Source organism: Epinephelus moara, chromosome 18, assembly GCF_006386435.1.
Source record: "Epinephelus moara isolate mb chromosome 18, YSFRI_EMoa_1.0, whole genome shotgun sequence".
NCBI lineage: Eukaryota > Metazoa > Chordata > Actinopteri > Perciformes > Serranidae > Epinephelus > Epinephelus moara.
The window spans coordinates 37,232,349-37,254,741 of NC_065523.1; the positions used below are offsets into that span (position 1 = coordinate 37,232,349).

General features: G+C 41.4%; 3 protein-coding genes across 3 annotated transcripts in view; 1 reads left to right on the forward strand and 2 right to left on the reverse strand.

Moving 5' to 3' along the window:
* Positions 1-4,816, reverse strand: part of LOC126406181 (growth hormone secretagogue receptor type 1-like) — a 13,686-nt gene extending 8,870 nt beyond the window's left edge. Inside the window, exons 1-5 of the mRNA XM_050070356.1 lie at positions 4,681-4,816; positions 2,421-2,596; positions 1,504-2,338; positions 1,123-1,268; positions 742-834 (exon numbers count right to left, since the gene is read on the reverse strand). Coding sequence (XP_049926313.1) covers positions 742-834; positions 1,123-1,268; positions 1,504-2,338; positions 2,421-2,596; positions 4,681-4,816 — 1,386 coding nt within the window. The remainder of the gene's footprint in view (positions 1-741; positions 835-1,122; positions 1,269-1,503; positions 2,339-2,420; positions 2,597-4,680) is intronic.
* A 4,320-nt stretch (positions 4,817-9,136) lies between these two features.
* On the forward strand, positions 9,137-16,377 carry eci1 (enoyl-CoA delta isomerase 1). Its single transcript, XM_050069027.1, has 7 exons — positions 9,137-9,245; positions 11,563-11,688; positions 12,737-12,864; positions 14,526-14,672; positions 14,838-14,959; positions 15,042-15,220; positions 15,365-16,377. The coding sequence occupies exons 1-7, from the start codon at positions 9,203-9,205 to the stop codon at positions 15,529-15,531; spliced, it is 912 nt and encodes a 303-aa protein (XP_049924984.1). The 5' UTR covers positions 9,137-9,202; the 3' UTR covers positions 15,532-16,377.
* Positions 16,378-18,277: 1,900 nt separating this feature from the next.
* Positions 18,278-22,393, reverse strand: part of dnase1 (deoxyribonuclease I) — a 5,586-nt gene continuing 1,470 nt past the window's right edge. Inside the window, exons 3-9 of the mRNA XM_050069030.1 lie at positions 21,999-22,087; positions 21,762-21,848; positions 21,346-21,461; positions 20,279-20,391; positions 18,980-19,134; positions 18,804-18,897; positions 18,278-18,462 (exon numbers count right to left, since the gene is read on the reverse strand). Of these exons, the coding sequence (XP_049924987.1) occupies positions 18,406-18,462; positions 18,804-18,897; positions 18,980-19,134; positions 20,279-20,391; positions 21,346-21,461; positions 21,762-21,848; positions 21,999-22,087 (711 nt within the window). The 3' untranslated portion in view covers positions 18,278-18,405. The remainder of the gene's footprint in view (positions 18,463-18,803; positions 18,898-18,979; positions 19,135-20,278; positions 20,392-21,345; positions 21,462-21,761; positions 21,849-21,998; positions 22,088-22,393) is intronic.

Genomic DNA, 22,393 nt, shown 5'->3' on the forward strand with positions numbered 1-22,393 from the left:
GCTTATGTGTTTGTCACTTTCTTTTTCATTTTAACCCACACCATGATCTTTTCCTGACCCTAACCAAGTGGTTTTTGTGCCTAAACCTAACCAGACCTTAACCACAGGGCATCATGATGATTTCGGAACGGACTTCGGAACAATGGGTTTAATATGGTCGGAACAATGGGATGTCGAACCAATGGGCAGTTCCCTTCCTGATGACAAAGTCAGCTCATACACTACGTCCCTTAGAAATGTGTACAGGGACGTACAACGCCAACATTTTCTTCTGGCGACTGTGCTGATCCTAATCATGTTGGGAAATTAATTAAAATGAGATAGTGCACACTAAAACCAACTACTACTTGTAAGTGTCACTAACTGGTTAAATTATCGCGCATCATGGCACTTTTGTCATTATTAATCATACATCGTACTGATGACAAAACTCTAACACAACTCTAACTGACAAATTCTCTGCTATGACACAACATGTGTATGATTTGGTAGGTTTTTGTTTATATACACAAAATGGACTTTAGCCATTAGTGATGTTATTATTTACACCTGTGCAGGTAAGGTTTAAACACGTAGTGTGTTCACTTGATTTCCTTTTTTGCGTTCAGTGTGTGCGTCAGGTACTTGCCCTTACAAAGTGGTCGTGGAGTGACCCGTCGTGAATGTGCGCAGGCGGAGAGACGGTGTGTTAGAGTGTGTGTGAGAGTGTGTGTGAGAGGGTGCGTGTATGAGGCTGCTTACAGCGTGTCTATACCTGGCAGACATCAGGTTGTACAGTAAGGGATTGACGGCGGCACTGAGGTAGAAGAGGACAGAGGACACCAGGTTGAAATACTGAGACAGATAATATGAAAAATACAAGTGTGCGTCAGAGTGTGTGTGTGTGTCGTTGGAGCTTGTGTCATTGTGTGTGTTATCGTACAGGTCAGTGGGTGTCGCAGTGTGTGTGTCTGCATCAGTGTTTGTGTTGATTTCGCCCTTTGCACAGGTGTCACAGGATATGTCATCTTCCTCTGTGTGAGTGTGCGCAGTCATCGTCCCAGTCTTGAAGTGTGTGTCCGTGTCTGAGGGGCTCGTGGGTTCAGTAACAGTGTGTGTGTTGATATTTCTGTCCGTGCTGACGTCAGAGAGCGTGTTAATGTCCAAGTGTGAGTTTGTATCCGTGTGTGTCTCCTGTCTGTCAGAGCCGGTGTCCAGAGTGAAAGAGAAAATGGTGCGACCCACGTGGAAGGGCAGCCAGCACAGGACGAACGCCAGGACGATCACTCCTGCAGGAGGTGGAGACACAGAGGGGCAGGGTGGGGAGGAGAAAAGGAGGAGGATGTTAGAATCACTGATACCTGAAGGAGGTGAAAGATGTCTAATAAACACAGCTGTAATTCTGAGCTGTTGGATGTTTGCTTTTGTGATTATGTCGTTTGTTTCTTTATGTTCTTTTTCTTGTTATAATAAACCTGAGGGTGTGTGTGTGTGTGTGTGTGTGTGAGACTGTGTGTTTCTCACCCAGCATTTTGACAGTGTGCCGGTGACTCTGGTCTCTGCGGCTGCTTTTTGGACGGAGCCACAGCGTCCGTCCGATCAGGCTGTAGACCAGCCCCAGGATGCAGAGGGGCACCAGGAAGTACAAGTTGGAGAGAATCATCATGGCCGCCAGCAGGCCGGAGGTGACGGCGTAGTGTGTGCAGCGGCACTCACTCCTGTCAGTCTCTCCTCCTTCCTCCCTTCCTCCTCCCTCGTCTTCTTTCTTTTTATTTTGCCGCTCTCCGCCAGCTTCTAGCTCTCCTTCTTCTTCTTCATCCGCAAGTTTCATTTGTCCTCCATCTCCTTCTTTCCTCTCAATTCTTTCCTCTATTCCCACATTTCTCTCTCCTTCCTCTCCAAACCATTTCAACTCACCATCTCTTTCACTCCATCCCTTTTTCTCTTTCTCTCCCCACTTTATTCCCTCTAATCCTCCGTCCATTGAGGCCATGTGTCCACCTCCTCTGTCCCCTCCTCCTATCATAAATCCTGCATGCTCTCCTTCCCTTCCTGTCCACCCTCCGTCCTCCCTCCATCCTACGAGCCCCAGCTCATCTCCCCCAACCTCTTCCACTCCAACCATGACTAACACTGGTGCCGCACTGACGGCTGCTCCCAGCCAGAGGCAGCCAATCAGAGCCTTTGTTCTGTGCCGTGTCACCAGCGTCTTGGCTGTGATTGGCCAGCAGACGGCCAGGTACCTCTCCAGGGAGAGGAAGGTGATGTGGAGGATGGTGCAGAAGGTGCAGCACTCTGAGAGGAACATCGTCAGCTTACAGGCGAGGTCTCCTAAGGGCCAGGGTCTGGGCCTCCACAGCTGGAAGACACAACAACATTTTCATTTCAACCTTTATTCCACTTCATGACAACACAGCTGTCACACTCAGGTGTGTGTGTACCTTATACAGATCCAGAGGCAGCAGTAGGAGTATCAGCAGGTCACTAACAGCCATGCTGCTCAGGTAGAGGTAAGTTGAGCTTCTCATGTGAGGTCGGCGCCAAACCACCAGGATCGTCAGAATGTTTCCCAGGAGGCCGAAGAGCATCAGTGGGACGTAAATGACAGTCACACACACTAGAATAAGAAATATTGATATGTTTCATCAGAACCACTTTGTATTTATTCCAGAACTGGACACATTGTCAGCCAAAATAGTTTGAAAAATAAAATGAAAAATCAAGAATTTTTCTGCACCATGCTCTTATGATTAAAGAAATGAAGTATCAACAAAAATTGTGAGTGGCAGCTTTAATGGTAGCCTGTGTGTGAGTGTGTGTGTGTGTGTGAATGGTCCAAAGACTAGAAAGGTGCAATACAAGTGCAGTCCATTTACCATTTACCAAAATTGTATGTTCATCAGTCTTTGCACACTGAGTTTGCTAAAACACAACTTCATGCGACTTCTAAAAATAAATATGAATTCATCAAACTTTCATCCGTTATTAAAATTTCGTTTTATGCACCTGTCAGAGCCTTTAGAGACGTTTGATCGAGAATCAGTGAAGATGTGGCGTCGGGAAACAGCCGCGACAAGACAGAGGAACAGGGCACACAGAATCATTTCATAACTCAGACAGCTACTTTCAACAGGTCAGATAGTGATATTCAGGTGGATGAAGATGAAGAGGAGGAGGATGTGGACCGCACACAGGATGTGCAGGACAGCTCCGCCCCTTCATGCAGCTGCGGTGCCAAACGAAAGACAGGGAGGGAGTGGTGACAGTCACATAGGTACCGCCAGTGGAGAGAAGCAAAGGAGGAAATGCGTCTAGTTTCATTTTTTTTCTTCACATATTGAGAATTTCAGCACTAGATAGAACAATGAAATACATCAGAATCAGTGGTTTCTGTGCGGACTCAGTGTGCAAAGGCCTTCAGGATATAAAGCTGAGTGAAAAAAAACAGGTTTCAGGGCTTGTGATATTCAGCTAAGCTAACAGACTTTTGTTAGTAGCTTCATATTTACCATACAGACAGGAGAGTGGTGCTGAGCGTCATCTAACCATCAGAAACAAAGGGAATAAGCATATCTCCCAAATTACTGAACTATTTCTTCAATATTAAATAAACGAAGGAAACAACCCAGTTACCAGAATAAATGTTGGCATGCTATGTTTCTGCAAACCACCGATACGTTACATTTGTATGTTTTTATGTAGCAGATGCATTGAAACTTTACGTTTATTTACGTTTCAGCAGCTGTTAGGAAAAGATCATGTTTAAGCTGGAAATACCCGCTGTTGATGTCACAACTGCCCTTCGTAGCATTATGCCAGCAGAAAACCCAGCAGTGTCTCGGTATAACACAACCACTTTTTGTGGCACTATCCCTGGTGGTAACACAGCAACGGGTCACTAAAAAACATCCACGTTTGGTGGCTAAAAAGCTGCTGGAAACACAGCGATGTCTCAGATAAAAATGCTTTTCATGGCACTACCCCAGCAGGAATTGCCACAATATCTCTCTTAAAAAAATACACTTTTCGTGCACTTTACCAGGTGGAAAAACAGCAAGGGATAACTAAAAAACATCCATGTTTGGTGGCTAAAAAGCTGCTAGAAATGCAGTGATACCTCAGTAAAACAACGCTTTCATGGCACAATCACAGCAGGAATTGCCACAATATCTCTGTTAAAAACAGTCACTTTTCTTGCACTATACCAGGTGGAAAAACAGTGAGGGGTCGCTAAAAACCACCCATGTTTGGTGGCTAAAAAGTTGCTGGAAATGCAGCGATGATTCAATAAAACACAGCTGATTTTAGCTGATTGTTGGTCCCAAACAGAGGTCTACAGCTTAGTAAGTGTCTCGCCAAGGTATCACAGCATCCACCTCTTGATGGCAAAGTCAGCTCACATACTACATCACTTTAGAAACATTGATATGATACGTATGAAATGTACAAATGTAACATAGTTTCCAGCAATGTAGACTACAACGCCAACATCCTCTGGTGACTGGGCTGAGGGGAAACATCCAGTCAAGGAGTTTTGGATTGTACTGTCAACAATTTCCTCCACTTAAATTAACCCAATTTCAAAAGGAACAAAGACTTTATATATGTGTAATTTCTCCCCCCTAAAGTCTTGCCCGGTGCAGCTTTAAATTTCCGTTAAAAATCATGCAGTAGTGTTTGTTTCCTATTGTCTTTACCCACCTAACTCAATGAGTCCAAACAGAGGTTCCTTCCAGTGGCACTCTTGGTTGGAGCAGTCCTCTTGGAAACCAGACGTGAGGCCACAGTTTTCATCTTCGCAGCCACTGCCCATGTCTCCCAACTCTATAAGATCCATGATGGCGCAGGGTGGGGCCGGACAGAGGACGTGAAAACTGAGAAAGCGGCGGGGGAGAGGTGTGTGTGTCCCAGGTTACAGGGTGCAGAGGTGACGCACACCGATGGATTTCCAATGGCAGTGAACACTGGAGGAGATGGTCAGGATGGAAAAGTCTGGAGGAAACAAAACACACTTCCAGGAAATCACACAAATAAATGCATGAAATACTGCTTACATGTATGAATGGACACACGTGCACAGAGGATGTGCACTTTGAAACTACATGCCACTGTTTATGTTGTTTTTATGTTAGTTAACAGCTCCAAATCCCTGAAAGATTAACATTTATTAACGCTGAGAAACTGCTGTGCACATATGAGGGTACACATCTTAAATCTCAACACAGTTATGGTCCATTTATCAAAGATTGGATTGCTCTTTAATTCCTAATTCCTTTTCTTCTTACTTTTAATCAGTGAAAGCATCAATGTCACTGAGAATGAGCTAATTATAAAGTCATTTTATCATTTTTGCCTCCACCTACTAAACAATCTGAACCTGGAACTGTACATTTGTGGTTACAGCTGAACAAAATTACATGTACACACAAACATGTAGATTTAAGTTAAAATAAGATACTCACTGATTTGGAGGAGCTTCTGTCGCTGGTGTATCTCTCTGCTGCGATCACACACTTGTGCCTTGGTGACTTACACACACACATCTGTCTCTCCCCTCACTCACTCCCCCTTATCTCTCTCTGAACCGCCTGCACTGCCATCTACACTAAAGCTGTTTGACATTATTTCACTTCATAGGAGTAAATGTTCACTAACAATTTATAGCAAGTTCCTATGAAATTACTTTTTCACCGTGCTAAGTAATTCCCACGTCGTAATAGTTTCAGGATCAGAATACCCTGAAACTGTTAAAATACCTTTTCATTAGTTCTTCAGTACACAGTTTAACAACAGGCAGTGGAGGAAGTATTCAGATCCTTGATTTAAAGGAGCAGCGTGAAGGATTAAGTGACATCTAGTGATGAGGTTGCAGATTGCAGCCATAGACTGTATAAATTATTTGCACAGCTAATGATGTCACCAAGTGGCAGGAAATAAACATGTTTACAGCCTGGTAGAAAAGGTTTTGGCTTCTTTTTATATTTATTTCAAAATCTTCCGATTATTCCACCACAATCTTTCTTTAAAAAAGTACAGAGTTTAGTTTCCTCCTTCATATGGAACAATAAAACCCCACGTGTTCGGATGTCAGTGTTACATTTACCATACGAATCTGGTGGTCTGAAGCTTGCCAATTTTTATTACTATTTTTTGTCATCGCAGCTTAATCAATTTAAACAATGGTTTTTAAATATTTCAAGCTCATGGAAAAGAATAGAATCTTTGGATATCCTTCCATACAGCTTGGAACATTTACCTCATATTGAGCTCAAAGAAGTGGATAAAATTACTAAGAATCCGGTTATATTAAATAGTCTTAGTATCTGGAAATTGTCTCATAAATTGTTAGGCTATAAGATCTCCCTTTCTTCCTTTTCCCCAATTTGGAAGAATCCAAGTATTACATGTTGCAAGGATGACACTTTTAAATTTTGGTATGATAAAGGTATCCAGGAATTCTGTCATCTGTTTGAAAATGGGACATTTCTTTAATTTGTTCAGCTACAACAGAAATATGGATGACCTTCTTCCCATTTATTTCAATTTTTTCAATTAAGACATGTGGTAAATACTGAGAATGGTTCTCTTCAAGAACCTATGCCATCAAAAATTGATGTCATATTAAACAATAAGGAGCAGAACATCTGAGGTCTACAATATTTTTGTTGAATGTTCTGTTATAAACACAGATAATTTAAGATGTAAGTGGGAACAAGATCTTCATATGGAAATACAGAGAGAGGACTGGTCTTACATTTGTAGGCAAGTTCATAAATGCTCTTACAATCTAAGGCATAAACCAGCCCTGTTTGAGATGATACACAGGATTTATTATACGCCAGAGAAGTTACATAAAACGAACAGTGAGATGTCATTTCTCTGCTGGCGCTGTAAGAAACAAAAAGGAACATTTTTCATATGTTTTGGTCATGTGACGCACTTTCCTGTTTTTTTGAATTCTGTTACAAAGTTGATATCTCAATGTCTACATGTATCTGTCTCTCTGTCACCTCGTTTATGCCTTTTGGGAACTAGTATGTCTGATAAGTGGAACAAATATCAAAGCAGATATATAGATCTTGATATGTTGGCAGCCAGGAAATGTACAGTATACCTTTAAACTGGAAAGAATCCAAACCCCCAGTAATAGTCCACTGGTGGAATGAACTCTCAAGCTACCTTACACTTGACAATATATATTACAAGAGTAAATCAGATCCTCAGACTTTTTAAAAATATGGCAATCTCATATAGAGTTTGATTTGAAGAATTTCTTAGACCAGTGTAAGGCATGGTGACAATGATAAGACCTGGATGCAATAGTTTGTGTTGTTTTGTTGTCTTGTTTGTTGTAGGTGGGGTCTTCCCACCTTTTATGTCTGTTTGTTTGGTCAGGTTTTTGGTTTTGTTGTTTTGTTTCTGTTTGTTATGAGGGTATATGTTTGGATATCATTTTGGTTCTCTAACTGTTTATAAGGGTACCAGCCTCTACTTAGGATAGGAAAATCTGGACATGAAGTGTTTCCCTTTTCTATTTGTTTATAAATCCCCTACATCATGAAGTATGGTAGGAAGACTACCTAATTATTTCAATTTCATTTATATGGGAGGCCTGCTTAGTGTTTTCAGTTAATGTAATGAGTAGAATTTTGGTTGGATTACTTGCCATGATGATGGCACCTATGAAATATGTCTTGGTCTGTATGGACTCTGAGAGATTTGACTTTTTATAGTACCCTCTACATTGGCAAGTTTTTTTTGTGTTTTGTTTTTTTTTCCTTTCTGTGAGGGAAACTGAGATGTGGGGGTTAGTGTTCTGTGTATGTATATCCCTCATGCTGTGATCAAAATATAATTTAAAAAAGAAAGAAAGAAAGAAAAGGTTTTGGTCTCTATAGCTAACTTTAACATTCAAGACTGTAAAGGGGAAGAATTTTTATTTAACTCACCTGTTTCTTTTTTTATTAAGGCTTGCGTTTATGCATATGTAAGAGCGGGGCTGCTTTGAGTCGCAGGCTGTCTGTGAGGCTTCACTACAGTCTATAGCCTCTTTTGCACGGCCTCTTCAAGTTGGAAATTTCACGCCATTATGTCACCTTGTTGTTCTGCATAAAAAGTGCAACTGTGGAATGGGCGAACAGAGTTGTCTCACCTTTAAGCTGGCATCAGAGTTAGTGACAGCGCTGAAACGACTCTATAAACAGGACAGCAGGCAGGACGGGATCATTAATGTCTTTGCTCATACTTTGCTCAAAATTGGTATCTTCAAATAGAAAAGGAGGGCAGTCCAACTGACAACTGAAATCATGCCTATACACGTTTGTCAGCTAATGTTGTTACAACCTGTTACTAACCTAACCTGTTACATTGAGCGATAGGCCTACACTAGAAGAATGCAGTGGAAAACATAGCTAGATTATCATATCCTGTGTGTAACTAATCACGTGCCTTCCCTTATTGATCCCGTAGTTGAAATTGTCTAGGAGCAGGAGCACGGATGCAAAATACATCCATGAGCGGGAGTCACCATGGATGCAGGGGTCACTTGCAGGTGCCAGGTGGGAGCTTCTTGCGAGATTTTGAAGTATCTCATCTCCTCGTTCAGGAAAAAAATTACCACGAAAAACAGAAAGGAATTACCACAAAAAAAAGGGAAAAAGTACTCCGATAAACAGAAAAAATTACACCAAAAAAACAGAAAAATAAATAAATTACTCCGAAAAACAAGGCTTTTTTTATTTGTCAAGTGAATGCAATATGCTTCCGTAGAAAACCATGCTTTATTGCTTTTAACAATGAGTTCAAGCAATAGCCTTTCTATTCAACATGCTCAAAAACAAAAAGCTATCAAAACTGTGACTGCTTGTAAGATGTTAAATATATTTATTCATGGGTGTATTTGTATTTAATTTATAACACCCGTATTTGTATGAAGGCTTTTGTTTATAGAGATAAAGAGAGAATTAAAAATATATATTATTTACACCTGAGCATTTCCTGTGTTCAGGAAGCAGTATGCCTGAGCCAATCAGAGGTAGAGGAGGGCGGGTCCAGAGTCCTTAGTGGCAGGCAGCAGTTCGCCTGAGCCAATCAGAGGTAGAGGAGGGCGGGTCCAGAGTCCTTAGTGGCAGGCAGAAGTGTGCCTGAGCCAATCAGAGGCAGAGGGGGGCGGGTCCAGTGTTCATAGCACAGAGAGTGAGAACCTTTTTGTTAGCAGGTCAAAATGGCATTGAGAGCTGCACTGAGGAACAAGTCCACGTTGTCAGGTATGTCTGTATGAATATGTACCTGATTTTAAAGAAAGGAATTTATTAAATATTGTAATAAATGCCGACTCACTTCCGGCTGTTAGCTATATAAGTTGTGTTAGCTCTGTTAGCTGTGTTTGCTCTATGAACTGTGTTAGCTCTGTTAGCTTTAGTAGTTCTGTTAGCTTTGCTAGCTCTGTTAGCTTCATTAGTTTTGTTAGCTGTAAGTTATTAGTTCTGTCAGTTCTGTTAGCTGTGTTAGCTCTCTTGGCTGTGTTACTTGCTCTGTTAGTTCTGTCAGTTGTGCTAACTCTGTTAGCTCTGTTAGCTGTGCTCTGCAGAAACTGGGACAAAGGTCACAGGACATGGCAGGGGTCTTAACTTAATCAATCAATGAATATATCTGACTTAAACTTTTAAATTAGGCCAGCTTGTGCATTTGCACCTCAGCTTTCAGTATCACAGCATGTCAGGTAGAGGTGGAAGTAAGTAAAAGTAGCTCAAGTTTATAATCACTCTGTTACACATCAAAATATACTCATTATACACAATGGCCCATTTATAGATAATTTATTAAACATTATTAGTGTTCATCACTGAAATGTTGCAGCAGAAGTTGAACCTGTAATAATAATGCAATCATCATTTATGTTTTATTAGAGTTTTCAATCATAGAAGATATTACAAATAAATAAAATAGACAGGCTTGGCAGCAAATATGGCAAACCATCAAATAGAAAGGCAAACAAGAAAAAAACAAACATTAAAACAGAGGTGGGTAAACAGATGTTACAGTAGTGAAGTCACGTTAACTGACTGGAAATATCTTGCCACGCATATTGATATTTAAGGGATGAGTGTTTTTTGCTTTCACAGGATAGTCACACTTTTGAAAAATACATTAAATGATATGTGATGTGGATTCACATCAGCTAATGTCAGTGACTAATGAGTCCCCACACTGATTTGAATCCCATTCAGGGTGGGGAATTAACTTTTTGTCCACCTGCCACTGCGGGCGCTGGATTCCAAAATCTACCAGCCATTTAACAGATTACCTCTAGCAGTCACTTGCATATTTTACCAGCATTTAGGTGGTGGCTGGTGCTAATTTACAACACTCCTTACTCTCCTTACCATGATGCAGCTTTAAGACCAGGACTTACTATTACTAGTGGTCTTGGTCAAGAGAAAATATTTAAGGTGAACACACATCTGTTCTGGCATGTTTTGGAGTTATTTTGATAGTTGATCAATCATTTACCAGTCAGAAATTCTCTTGTTCCAGCTCCTCAATTGTGCTGATTTGCTCTTTTGTCTGTCTTACATTATTATATGTTGAATATGTTTGTGTTTTGGACTGTTGGTTCGGCAAGAGCAAGCAATCTAAATATTAATATATAAAAAATGATCAAATTAATTATTTTTTAATATTGTTTGATTTGATCATTTGATGGCTCATTAAACCGCTTTTTTTCCTTGCATTTATAGCGGTGCACACAACAACAGTAAAGCTTGTGTGCATTTTGTTTGCAATCATTTTCCACACATTTTGCAGTTGTCACTGTGCTACTGAATTCTCTGTATCATCTGCTTTCTCTGATGTTTCTCATCTACTTTGAGGCATACATTTTTATTTTACTCCAGTTTAGTTTTCTTATTGTTTCTCTTTCAGCCACTTTTCTCTGTATTAGATTGATGTTAATTCAACATGTTAACTGCGACCGAAGACAGAAAAGATTTCAAATAATTGCAGTAGGGCTGCAACGATTACTTGATCGATGACTAATCGACTATTAAAATAATCGGTGACTATTTTAGTAGTCGACTAATCGGTTTGAGTCATTTTTCATATAAAAGTACTATAAAAGTACCCAAAATACTCTTACTGCAGCTTCTTACGTTCAGATATTGGCAGCTTTACACACTCTCCCATGACGGTGAACTAAAACCCTTTGGTGTGAGTACGAAACAAGACATTAGATGACATAATTTTGGGGTTTGGGAGAGACAGACCGACATTTTTCAACATTTTAACACATTGTTCGATAAAATGATTAGTCGACTAATCGAAGAAATTGTTAGCTGCAGCCCTAAAATGCAGTTTACTTTTAAAAAAGCAGTTACGTTTAATCACATTTAATATAGTGATTCATTAAAATAACATATTAGTGTAATCTAAAGCATTAAAAACACTTTCAGGATTGTAATAATATGACGTTAATGCTGTGATAGTTGTAACTCAATGTGTTTTATTTTAGTTTTGGTTTTCCTATATGCATCGATATGTACTACTTGTAACAGATCTGCTAACAGTGTCTATGTGTGTGTGTAGGACTTCTTTCCCAGTGGTCGTCCTGCAGCAGTCATGGCAGACTGTGTGTGTCTCCCGTCCTCGTTGCTCAGCGGAGGAACAACTCCACCTCGCAGAAGATTAAAGTGGATTTTGACCAAAGCACAGGTGAATAATACACCATCAGTGCATCGTGTGTTTGATCAAAATGTGTTAAAATGCTGGTTGTAATTCTGTGTGCATCAGTCGGTATCATTACAGGAGACAGTCCTGTGTAAACCCCCATACACACCGTGTGATTTTGGGCTGTCCCAGATGAGAGATGACCAGTGCTAAAGAAACATGGCGATATCTTTGGTCATGGCTCTCAAATGGTGGTCCTATGTCACACGGAGAGAGAAGTTGAAGGAGCAACGTTGTCACGGTCTTGCGATCAAAGACAGCCTGGGATCAAATTCTGACAGTGTTAGAAATTTGGGATGACCCTCTCACTGTGTGACTGCTGTTACCACCTACATCTATTAATCATCCAATAGAAATGCAGCATGAAATGACGCACTGATCAGCGCGACAATGCTAAATGCTAGTAAACGCTAATAAATACACTTTGAGCTCTATCTTTTCCCGCGTCCACAGTCCTCTCCTCCTCCTCCTCTTCTTCAGACTTTTTAGACACACATAAATGCCACTTTTGCCTAGATATCGCACACCAAGACGGCGTCTGTTCGTTCCAATGGAGTTGTTCTCCTTGGGCATACATACACCAAAAAAAGTTTCTAGCTCTGGGTTTACTTGATGATGCGCAGTCCACTGAATATGTGTAGTAGTGTTTCACCCGCTGGGCCCAACCAAGAGCTCCTCCCAGGCCCCCGGAAAGTGCACCGGGCTTTGAAGATAATTTTCGTAATGGCCAAACAGTGGTACTGCAATTTCTGGGTCTGTCACATGATGCCTCGTGACCCAAACAGTCTTCTTTCCAATGACTTACCATGGGAAAGAGACCTCTGTACATTTGCAGTTTTACAGATGTCTCTTTTATAACAGTAGACTATTGGGAAAATGCTTTAGATACTGCTACACGTCCTTTAACTGACTGTAAAACACAATTAGAGCTGAGACTTCATATTCTGTGTCATCATTCCTACCCTTTCACTTCATTTGTTTTCATTTTGGAATGAATCTGTATTTAAAGATGAGCCTCTCTGTGTCTCTGTAGGTGTTGCGGTGATGCGCTTCCAGAGTCCGCCGGTCAACAGCCTGAGTTTAGATTTCCTCACGGAGCTCTGCATCAGTGTGGAGAAGCTGGAGATGGATAAGAGCTGCAGAGGCGTCATCATCACTTCGGTATGGTAAAACACAATTGTTTAAAGCAGGAGATTCAGGATGTGTCTTTTGACTTTGTGTTCGTATTACAAGTAGTTAAAGTGCATTATAAAATGGCTTGTACTTGCTTTATAGGGAACACTGTCTGTATTCAAATGTTATTTCATTGATGTGGCATTTTCACTGCACAATACTTCTGTCTCTGTGCCAGCAATTAGTATTTTTTCGTGTTTTTCAACACCATTCTCGTGAACGCAATATCTCAAGAGTACTTCAGGGAAATGCCTTTAAATTTGGCACAAACATTAAGGAGTCAAGGCTGAACTGATTGAACTTTGCGGGTCAAAGGGAAAAGGTTAACGTCAGTGTGACCTTGGCAGTCACATTCTCATAAACGTGATATCTCAAGAATGCCTTGAGGGAATTTCTACTAATTTGACACAGATGTCCGCCTTGATTTAGTGATGAACTGATAAGATTTTAGTGGTCGTAGGTCAAAGGTCAAGGTTATTGTAAACTCATCCGTCTCATTCTCGTTAATATGATATCTCAAGAATGCCTTGAATTTTTTTTTTTTTTTTTTTTTTTTTTTTTCAAATTTGGCACAAGCGTCCACGTTGAGTCAAGGATGAATTGATTAGATTTTGGAGGTCAAAGGTCAAGATTAGTGTGACCTTTCATCCATCTCATTCTCATGAACCCAATATCAAGAATACCTTGAGGGAATTTCTTTAAATTTAGCACAAACATCCACTTGTACTCATCAATATATTGATCAGAATTTGGAGGTCAAAGGTCAAGGTTACTGTGACTGTGCATCCATCTCATTCTCAGGAGCGCGATATCTCAAGAATACCTCAAGGGAATGCCTTCAAATTTTGCGCAAACGTCCACTTTAAGTCAAGGATGAACTGGTCAAAGGGGAAAAGTTGGCTAAGTGTGACCTTGTAGGTCACATTCTTGTGAACGTGGACACTGTGAACTCATTGGTCTCATTTTTGTAAACGTGATATTTAAAAAAACATCTTGAGGGAATTTCTTCAAATTGGGACCCAACGTCCACATCAATGAACTGATCAGAATTTGGTGGTCCAAGGTCAAGGTCAAGGTCACTGTGTCCTTGCATTCGTCTCATTCTCATGAACGCAACATCTCAAGAACACGGTGAGGGATTTCTTCAAATTGGGCACAAACGTCCACTTGGACTCAAGAAGGAACTGATTAGGATTTGGTGGTTGAAGGTTCAAGGTCACTGTGACTTCACAAAACATGTCTTTGGCCCTAACTCAAGAGTTTATGTGCTAATTGTGACAATATTTCACACAAATGTTGAATAGGATAAAACGATGGAGCAATGACATTTCATATACAAAGGGTCAAAGGTCAACTTCACTGTAACATCATAATGTTCTGCAAAAACACTTCTGGCCGTCAGTCAACTTTATAACTGAGGAACAGAAGGGGAGACATTTGGTCAGACACTGAATTGTTTGGGGGTGAGATGTGTATGAAGCATCCATGTTTTCACAGACATGAATATAAACTGTAACTACAACTTGACAGGTTTGTGGAGGCGTACAACTGTGAGGTGATAAATCTAGTTAGATAATGCACTACAAATTGACAGTTTACCTTGTGTGTGTGTGTGTGTGTGTGTGTGTGTGTGTGTTGTTTCCATCCAGAGCCAGCCCAAGGTGTTCTCAGCCGGGCTGGACATCATGGAAATGTACGGGAAGAGTCCAGAGCACTATAGAGAGTTCTGGAGAACCGTTCAGGAGATGTGGCTGAAACTGTACGGCTCCAACATGGTCACTATCGCTGCAATCAATGTACGTATAAACCCCTCACCATCACCACCATCACCATCCACTGGTAGTCACTGTATAAACCCCTCACCATCACCACCATCACCATCCACTGGTAGTCACTGTGGTTGAAGAACAACTCAGGTTTTGCAGATTGTGTCTTAGCCGACCTCGTCACTCCTCCCACAGGGTTCCAGTCCTGCAGGGGGCTGTTTGATGTCAATGACATGTGACTACAGGATAATGGCCGACAACCCTCGTTTCACCATCGGCCTCAATGAGACGCTGTTGGGCATCGTAGCACCTCCTTGGTATGGAATTGAGTATGACAACAACTGATAGTGTTGGTAACCCCCTGCACTGTTTCACCTGACTGACGATCACTGTCTGCAGGTTTAAAGACACCATGTCCAACACGGTGGGCCACCGACAGACAGAGATGGCTCTGGAGTTGGGGCTCCTCTACAACCCCTCAGAGGCCCTGAAGATAGGACTGGTGGACCAGCTGGTACCTGAGGACCAGGTCCTCACCACAGCCACGCAGATGATGACCAAGTGGTTGGCTGTTCCAGGTATATTAAACTGATATTGATTCACACATGTCACATGTCAGACTCAAGTTTATGCTACCGATCAAATCACCAGTACCAGCATTAATGTAGGGGCAGAAACACAAATAATCTGTGAGCTGAACTGCTGATGTGTTCACCTTACAGACCACGCCAGACACCTCACCAAGTCCATGATGAGGAAGCCGACCATCGACAAGCTGACGTCCAACAGAGAGACCGACATCCAGCACTTTGTCAACTTCATCTCCAAAGACTCCATTCAGAAGTCGCTTGGCATGTATATGGAGATGCTGAAGAAGAGACGAGGCTAGAGGACTATGGGAAACCTATAAGATGACACACACATACACGCAGTAGGGACACACACATTAATACCAGTTGAAAACCCAGTGTCATGTGTTCATTAGTGTCAGCTGTCCTGAGATCCTTCAATGTAGCTCATCTTCATCGCAGTGTTAAACCAGCGACTTCGAGGGAAACACCCGGGAGTGACACCAATGATCCAGTGACAAATTTTCTGTTCATATTTCTACCGACGATAGTGAAAGTAACTTCCATAAATCACAACTTAGTTTCAAAACGGTCCACTTATTTTGAGAAATATTTAGCTTGTTAGGCTGATTTCAGTGAGGCCAAAGCGTCTTTTGCAGGTAATTTTAATACACGAGCAGGCACTTGGTGATTAGCTGCATCTGTTTATGACGTGCCAAGTTCACTGGCGTTTTTCAGACACGTGGAACCACTCCTGTGACAGTGGCGGCGGTTGTCTGAGAGCAAGTGCAGAGGGGAAGTGAACAATAAACGACTAATGTAACGCAGCCACAACACTGTCACACTTACACTCATTCAAAGCTTGACAGACCTACTGTGCCTGTTACGGTTGCTACGCTGTGATGAGGGTTTAGTTAACAGTTATTGCCACAGACTGATCTCAACCAAGTGCCAAGCTTCACTGTTCCTTCAAGAACCATTACAACACATGAAAGTAACCTTGGTGTTTTTGACAGCCCGCAGTGGGCGAAGCCTCTGACAGATTTATCCGCAGTCCATTTTTCTGACTTCTTCTTAGCTTGAAATATCTTTATAAGTGTGTGTATTTATGTGGTCAGTGGATTTATAGGTGTGATAATTAAAGAATGAATGAAGAAAGATCAAAATCACAATGTCACTTTTCTTTTTGGCAGAACTTTACATCCTCCTGATCACATTGAGAAATAAAATCTCACCTGTGAAGGCAACAGAGACAGACACACTACTACCGCTGGTCTTATAATATGCAGACAGCTTCAGTTTTATGTGCAAAGATTTGATACAGTAAAGGTGAACGCACTTTTCATTGTTCTGCTTCAGACATTGAAAAAATGTCAACAGAAAAACGTCCTCTGAGATTCATTTACCTAGTTTGTTTGAATAAGTGTTGTCCTTCTCTTATGTAGACAGTCACATTTTAGCCTTTTCTATTCTCCTGAGACGCCACCATCCTCGGCTGATGTTACTGTTTTTCAGCTTGTTGGAAAGGGGGTTAAATGACACCGCAAATTTTGGTGAGGGGAAAACTGGCACCACCATTTTCACAGGGGACCTTTGACCTCTAACCTCAAGATATCTGAATGAAAATAGGTTCGATAGGTACCCACGAGTCTCCCTGTAGGAGCCAGAATGTGAATTTAACCTTAGGCTGCACATTTCTTTTGATCATTGTCACTTCCAGTAGTAACTGGCACAGGTGTGTGTGTGCTTTCACATGATCATACCTGTTCATTCACTGGCGTGGCAGCTTTTAGACAAAGAGAGGGAGTTTTGGCCCCAATATTTTCCATTTGAGCATAACCACAATCACATATTATTTCATGTCATTTTGCTTTAGTTTTCTCAGTTGTTAGTTTAATAAATCACCATGAAAACCCATCTTTAGACTTCAGCATGGACGTTATTGTACATGTCATAGTTAAGAGCCCACTCAGCCTCTTAACGGCTTTTTTCATTGACCGTAGTCGCTACGCTCCCCTTTAGAGACATGCCCACTTTTTCCTAGTGTCATACAGTCTGGGACAAAACCCATGCAGCTTTCCTCATGCAGTACAAATGTGTTATTTTCGCCTATTGTATTTGAATATTTCTTCACACTAGGCTCCTTAAACAGAATTATATGAACTGGGTATAACTGCAAAGCTGAGACTCTTGTGGATTCATTGAGCCCAGTTTTATTCATGTGTGATGATGTTAACACCCGTAGTAGCCATTTCATGAGGCAAGACCATTTTGAACATTGACCTCACTGTATAAAATGACTTACAGTGACCTCTAAGATAATCACAGCCGCATGAAACTTAACAACCACAAACTAGAGACATCAAGCATTCAGAGGATGGTTGGCTTTCACAGGCATATTGACATTAAGGGGGTTTCTCAGCAGTTTCCACAACAGAAGTGCTCACCATCCAATCGTAGATTTCTTAAAGAAATCTCCAAATGTCAAAAGTTTTTGATATCAAATCACAGCATGAATTTGTCTGTAGTGTTCCTCGGGGTCTTGGTGATTTTATGTGGCGTTTTGAAGGAACTTTTGACCTTTTCATCAATCCTGGAGTTGTAAAAAAATGCTTAAATTTAGCACCAACTGCTGCAACAAATGATGTGACATAATCGAGCGTGGAAATGGCCGTCATATACTTTCATCATAAGCCTTTATACACCCTAAACTTTCTCAACAGGGGACTAACCTGAACACAATGACTGAAAAGCTTATCACACACTGCTGAGCTGCGTCTCAGATTCATTTTAAGAGTCCAAGCTTTCAGATGATGTGATCCACGTCTGTGTGGCATCAACTGTTCACCTGCTGTCTCCCTCTAAAGATCCCTAAACAGACCCCCTCTAAAACGGACAAAAGTGTGTCTAAAGGTGAGTGTGGAGCAGTTTTATTTTTCTAAAGATCTTTTGGTAAATGTTTCTAAGAGTTTTTTTTTCCATCCACCTCCTCTTTTATGCTCTTCAATAAGAGATTTGACTCTTCCTGTTCACTTGCCAGTTCCAAGAAGCTACTTTTCAATGAAATGATTTTGCAGATTTATTTATTTTTGTCTTGTAATTCGATGCTGTATGGAAGCAGTCAGTTCCCCCACTGCATGATCATAATTCAGATTCAGCCTGGAGGTGTTCTGCACCGTTGTGGGAGTCATGAGTTAGGCAGCAACACTCAGCTCCACCTCCACAGGGAAATGGTCACTGACAGCCAGCGCCTGAGAGAGACAGAGAAAGTGTAGAAAGTTTTCATGTGGTTGGCGTACAGAAGATTTGCACAGTTAAACAGAAAACAGATGTTTTTTATCTTGTACAATATGCTTTACTGTGTACTCTAAAGCAGTGTTTCCCAACTGTTGGGTCGCGAGTCCATTCTGAAGTAAAGTGAACTTCTGGCACAGATATTTTATTTTGAAGTGCCATTTCCTGCTGTAGAAACTATTGGAGGTCAACCAGAAACAAGATCTTCATTCAGCCAAGTTGCTTGTTATAGTCTCAGCTTTTTGCAGCTGAAGCGAATGACATTATTGAGGAGAGTTAAATCAAAAATTGTCGTTACCAGACTGTGGCTGAGACCCAGGTCCATCATGAAGTCGTAGACCTGAGCGCTGCCGTGCACCACGCCTCTCATCATGTCAGTGGTGACCACAATCCTGCAGATACAGGAAGAACGCTGCAATTAAGAGTGCATGTGTGTGCATGCAGGTGACTGTGTGTGTGTGTGTGTGTGTGTACCTGTCGTAAGGGCAGTAAGTGTGCGTCACTGTAGTGTCGGCCTCGTTGGTGATCAGCCAGTGGAAGCTCTTGTCGGTGAAGAGGCGGATCTGCTGCCAGTCAGAGCCCGACACGTAATTGCAGCCTGTGTTGAAGTCGCCCAGCAGCACAATGTCCTGCAGGGAGAGTGACATCATCCACTCATAAGTTACCAAACTAATTATCCTTTGCATTCCACCTTTAAAGCTCCAGTGTGTAGGACTCAGGGGGATATATTGGCAGTAATGGAATATAATATAATAAGTCTGTGTTCTTGAGTGTATAATCACCTGCAAATAAGAATCATTGTGTTTTTGTTACCTTAGAATGAGACGTTTATATCTACATAGGGAGCAGGTCCCTGAGATAGCGCCTATTCATTCTAATGGAGTTGCTCGCATACGCCAAAAAAGTTTCTGGCTTTTGCAGCCCACTAAATTTGCGCAGTATTGTTTCTCACACTGGCTCCACCTGTGAGTGTCCGCTGGCCTCGACCCAAAAAGTCTTTTTTTTCTGTGATTTACTTTGGAAAAGAGATGTCTGTAATTTAAATCAGCAGATACATTTTTTTGAGCATCCCAACATCAGGATTTGATCTGCAAAATTAAATCGTTCCTCCGCTCATAGACCTAAAATTGTGATAACACCACAAATTTTTAAATCGCTTTTCTCCACTACGGGAAAATTTTACAAATATCAAACCTCCATGGATCAAAAATCCATAGTTCAAAGAGTCATAGTTGACCTTGTTTGCAGTTCGAGGTGTCCTGTTAACAGTTTTACAGATGTCTTTTTTATAACGGTGGCCTCTGGGGAAAATGGTTTTTGGACCGCTGGGGATTTTTATGCTGCAATACCACAAGTGGCCACTGGGAAAAATTGACTGCAAGGCTGAGTGGCTTTCCATAAGGTCTAGGGTCTCATTTATAAACATTACGTACGCACAAAACGAGGCCTGAAAGAGGTGTACGCCACTTTCAAAGGAAAAGTGTGATCTATAAAAACAGACTTGATGGGAGAAACTTTGACCCATGCTTACGAACATTTTGGAGATGGAAAGTTGGCGATGCAGATGGCGTCCGTAGGTACACTTTTAAGTATTGATCCTATGCACTGTGGCGTTTTCACGTTTTTGGTGTCCGCCACCGAAGTTAGCTGTCCCCTGGTAAAAAAACTTCCTGAATAATAAACAATTCTAACCGGGAGAATCCTCAATCGCTTAATTGCTTTAAATAGTTGATTTTAGTGCGTGTAGGTGTGTTTGCTGGGACGAGTATTCACGTTGGTGTTCCAGCGGGTCCTGACATCAGTCACAACATCGTAGAGAGCGTCCACTTCCTTCACAGCTTCCTTTGGAGAGGTGTGCTGAGGGATCAGAGCAAAGTTCCTCACAGCTAGAAAACAGGAGCGAGGAAAGAAGAGAGGAATGCTTTGATGAGAGGAGACAAGTTTTGGATGACCAAATAGAAATCAAATAAATAGTGAGCTTTCAGATTTTTAAAATCTGTCAGGGCAGAGTTAACAACCCTAGCTGACACACTTCCTGTGTGGTAGTGACTAGAGTTAAACTGAAACAAGTTATATTGTTTTTAAAAGGAATCAAAAGACCTCAGAATCCTACACAAGTTTGCTATTTATATGTTTAGTTAAAGGGACAGTTCACCCCAAAATCAAACATACATATTTTTGCTCTTACCTGTAGTTCTATTCATCAGTCTAGATTATTTTGGTGTGAGCTGCTGAGTGTTGGAGATATTGACCATAGAGATGTCTGCCATCTCTTCGATACAATGGATCTAGATGGCACTCAGCTTGTGGTGCTCAAAGTGTAAAAATAAAATGTTTGATAAACTCAACAGCAATGTCTCTCTCCAGAAATCATGACCTGGTTACTCAAGATAATCCACAGAACTTGTTGTGAGCAGTTTCAAGAAGGAACTGTTTTCTTGCTAACCGTGTTACTGCGCAGAAGGAAGCGTGCATCTACTCATGGACAAGACGCTCATTACAGTGCAAGATGAAAACATTAATGGTGACCTCCTCAGCTGAGATGTTACGTCAGCTAGCTCAGTTATGCTAGGCAAGGTAAAACTATATGCATGTTTCCATCTGCCTGATGTTACAGATGGCAAGCGTACTTCGGTAGAGAGAAAATAGTTCCTACATGAAAATGCTCGCGACAAGGTCTGTGGATTATTTTGAGTAACTGATTTCTGGAAAGAGACTTTGCTGTTAAGTTTTTCAAATGAGATTTTGGGCTGAACTGTCCCTTTGAACACCCACTGAATGATATAATCTACATCATTAGTATGAGGCAGTGAGAGGGCAGTATCACACTCTGTGCTTGCCGGTTTGTTTGGAGGAGAACATGACGACGAAGGGCTCTCTGTTGAAGGTGTCAGTCCCGCAGGACTCACAGCCGTCATCGTAGGTGTAGCTTTTATCCACGGACACTGTCTGCTCCCTGGAGAGGAAAGATTTTACTTAATCACCTCTGTTTTACTGTGGTATTGTGAACTATCTCCTTCTAACAGTGTAGAACAGATTCACTATCTGCTGATGATACTTCTGTAGTCTTTTACACCAGTACAGGATCCTATAGTTTCTGGCAGTCATCACTGACATTGAGAATAATTATTATGCAGAGCTGAAGGAAAATAATCTTTAAAACACAAATGATTCTGTCTCTGCTGACTGATGTGGAGCATCAGCCAGGGATCTCTACAAAACACAGTGTTACTGTTTAAATGGTGTCTGTGTTCACCTGTAGAGGAAGAGGTATCTCTCCTTATAGGTGCTGCGACCCAGAGGCTCACTGAAGATGTGACTGTACCTGAACTGAGGGGAACCTCTGAACACACACACACACACACACACACACACACACACACACACACACACACAGATATAGATGAAGAGCATCAACAAACTTCTCCAAAATGCCACCGCATCATGTCTGTGATAATATACTGTATGTGAGGTGGTGTGTGGTTCGTCTAACTTGTTGACATGCTCCATCAGTCTCTTGGTTGCTGACAGGTCGCTGTCTCTGACCTCCTGGATCAGAATGATGTCATAGCGGTGGACAATCTGAAAACACAAAACACATATCTGAGTTATGTTCTTGTGGCATATGGTGACCTTTTTATTTTAGTGTCTGATGTAGTTCGTTAAAATATGTTTCTCCTAAAGCAAATTATTATTATTATATAATCTGTATTTATTATTGTTCTAAAGGGCACTTGTGCGTCAGCTTTATGCAGAGACTACACCGAGCATTTATACTTGTTCGGTGGTGTGTGTGTCTGTGTCACTCTGCAGTTACACCTCCAAAACACTAGTCAGTGGTGGGGTTTCTGTGAAGTGCTGTAAAGTTTAGTTGATTCAAAACACACA

What these genes read in the sequence shown, in the direction of transcription:
- eci1 (XM_050069027.1), top strand. Translation starts at nt 9,203, where the DNA reads ATGGCATTGAGAGCTGCACTGAGGAACAAGTCCACGTTGTCAG. An exon ending in GGATTTTGACCAAAGCACAG is followed by an intron (nt 11,689 to 12,736) that starts GTGAATAATACA and finishes GTGTCTCTGTAG; the next exon opens with GTGTTGCGGTGATGCGCTTC. An exon ending in TCACTATCGCTGCAATCAAT is followed by an intron (nt 14,673 to 14,837) that starts GTACGTATAAAC and finishes CTCCTCCCACAG; the next exon opens with GGTTCCAGTCCTGCAGGGGG.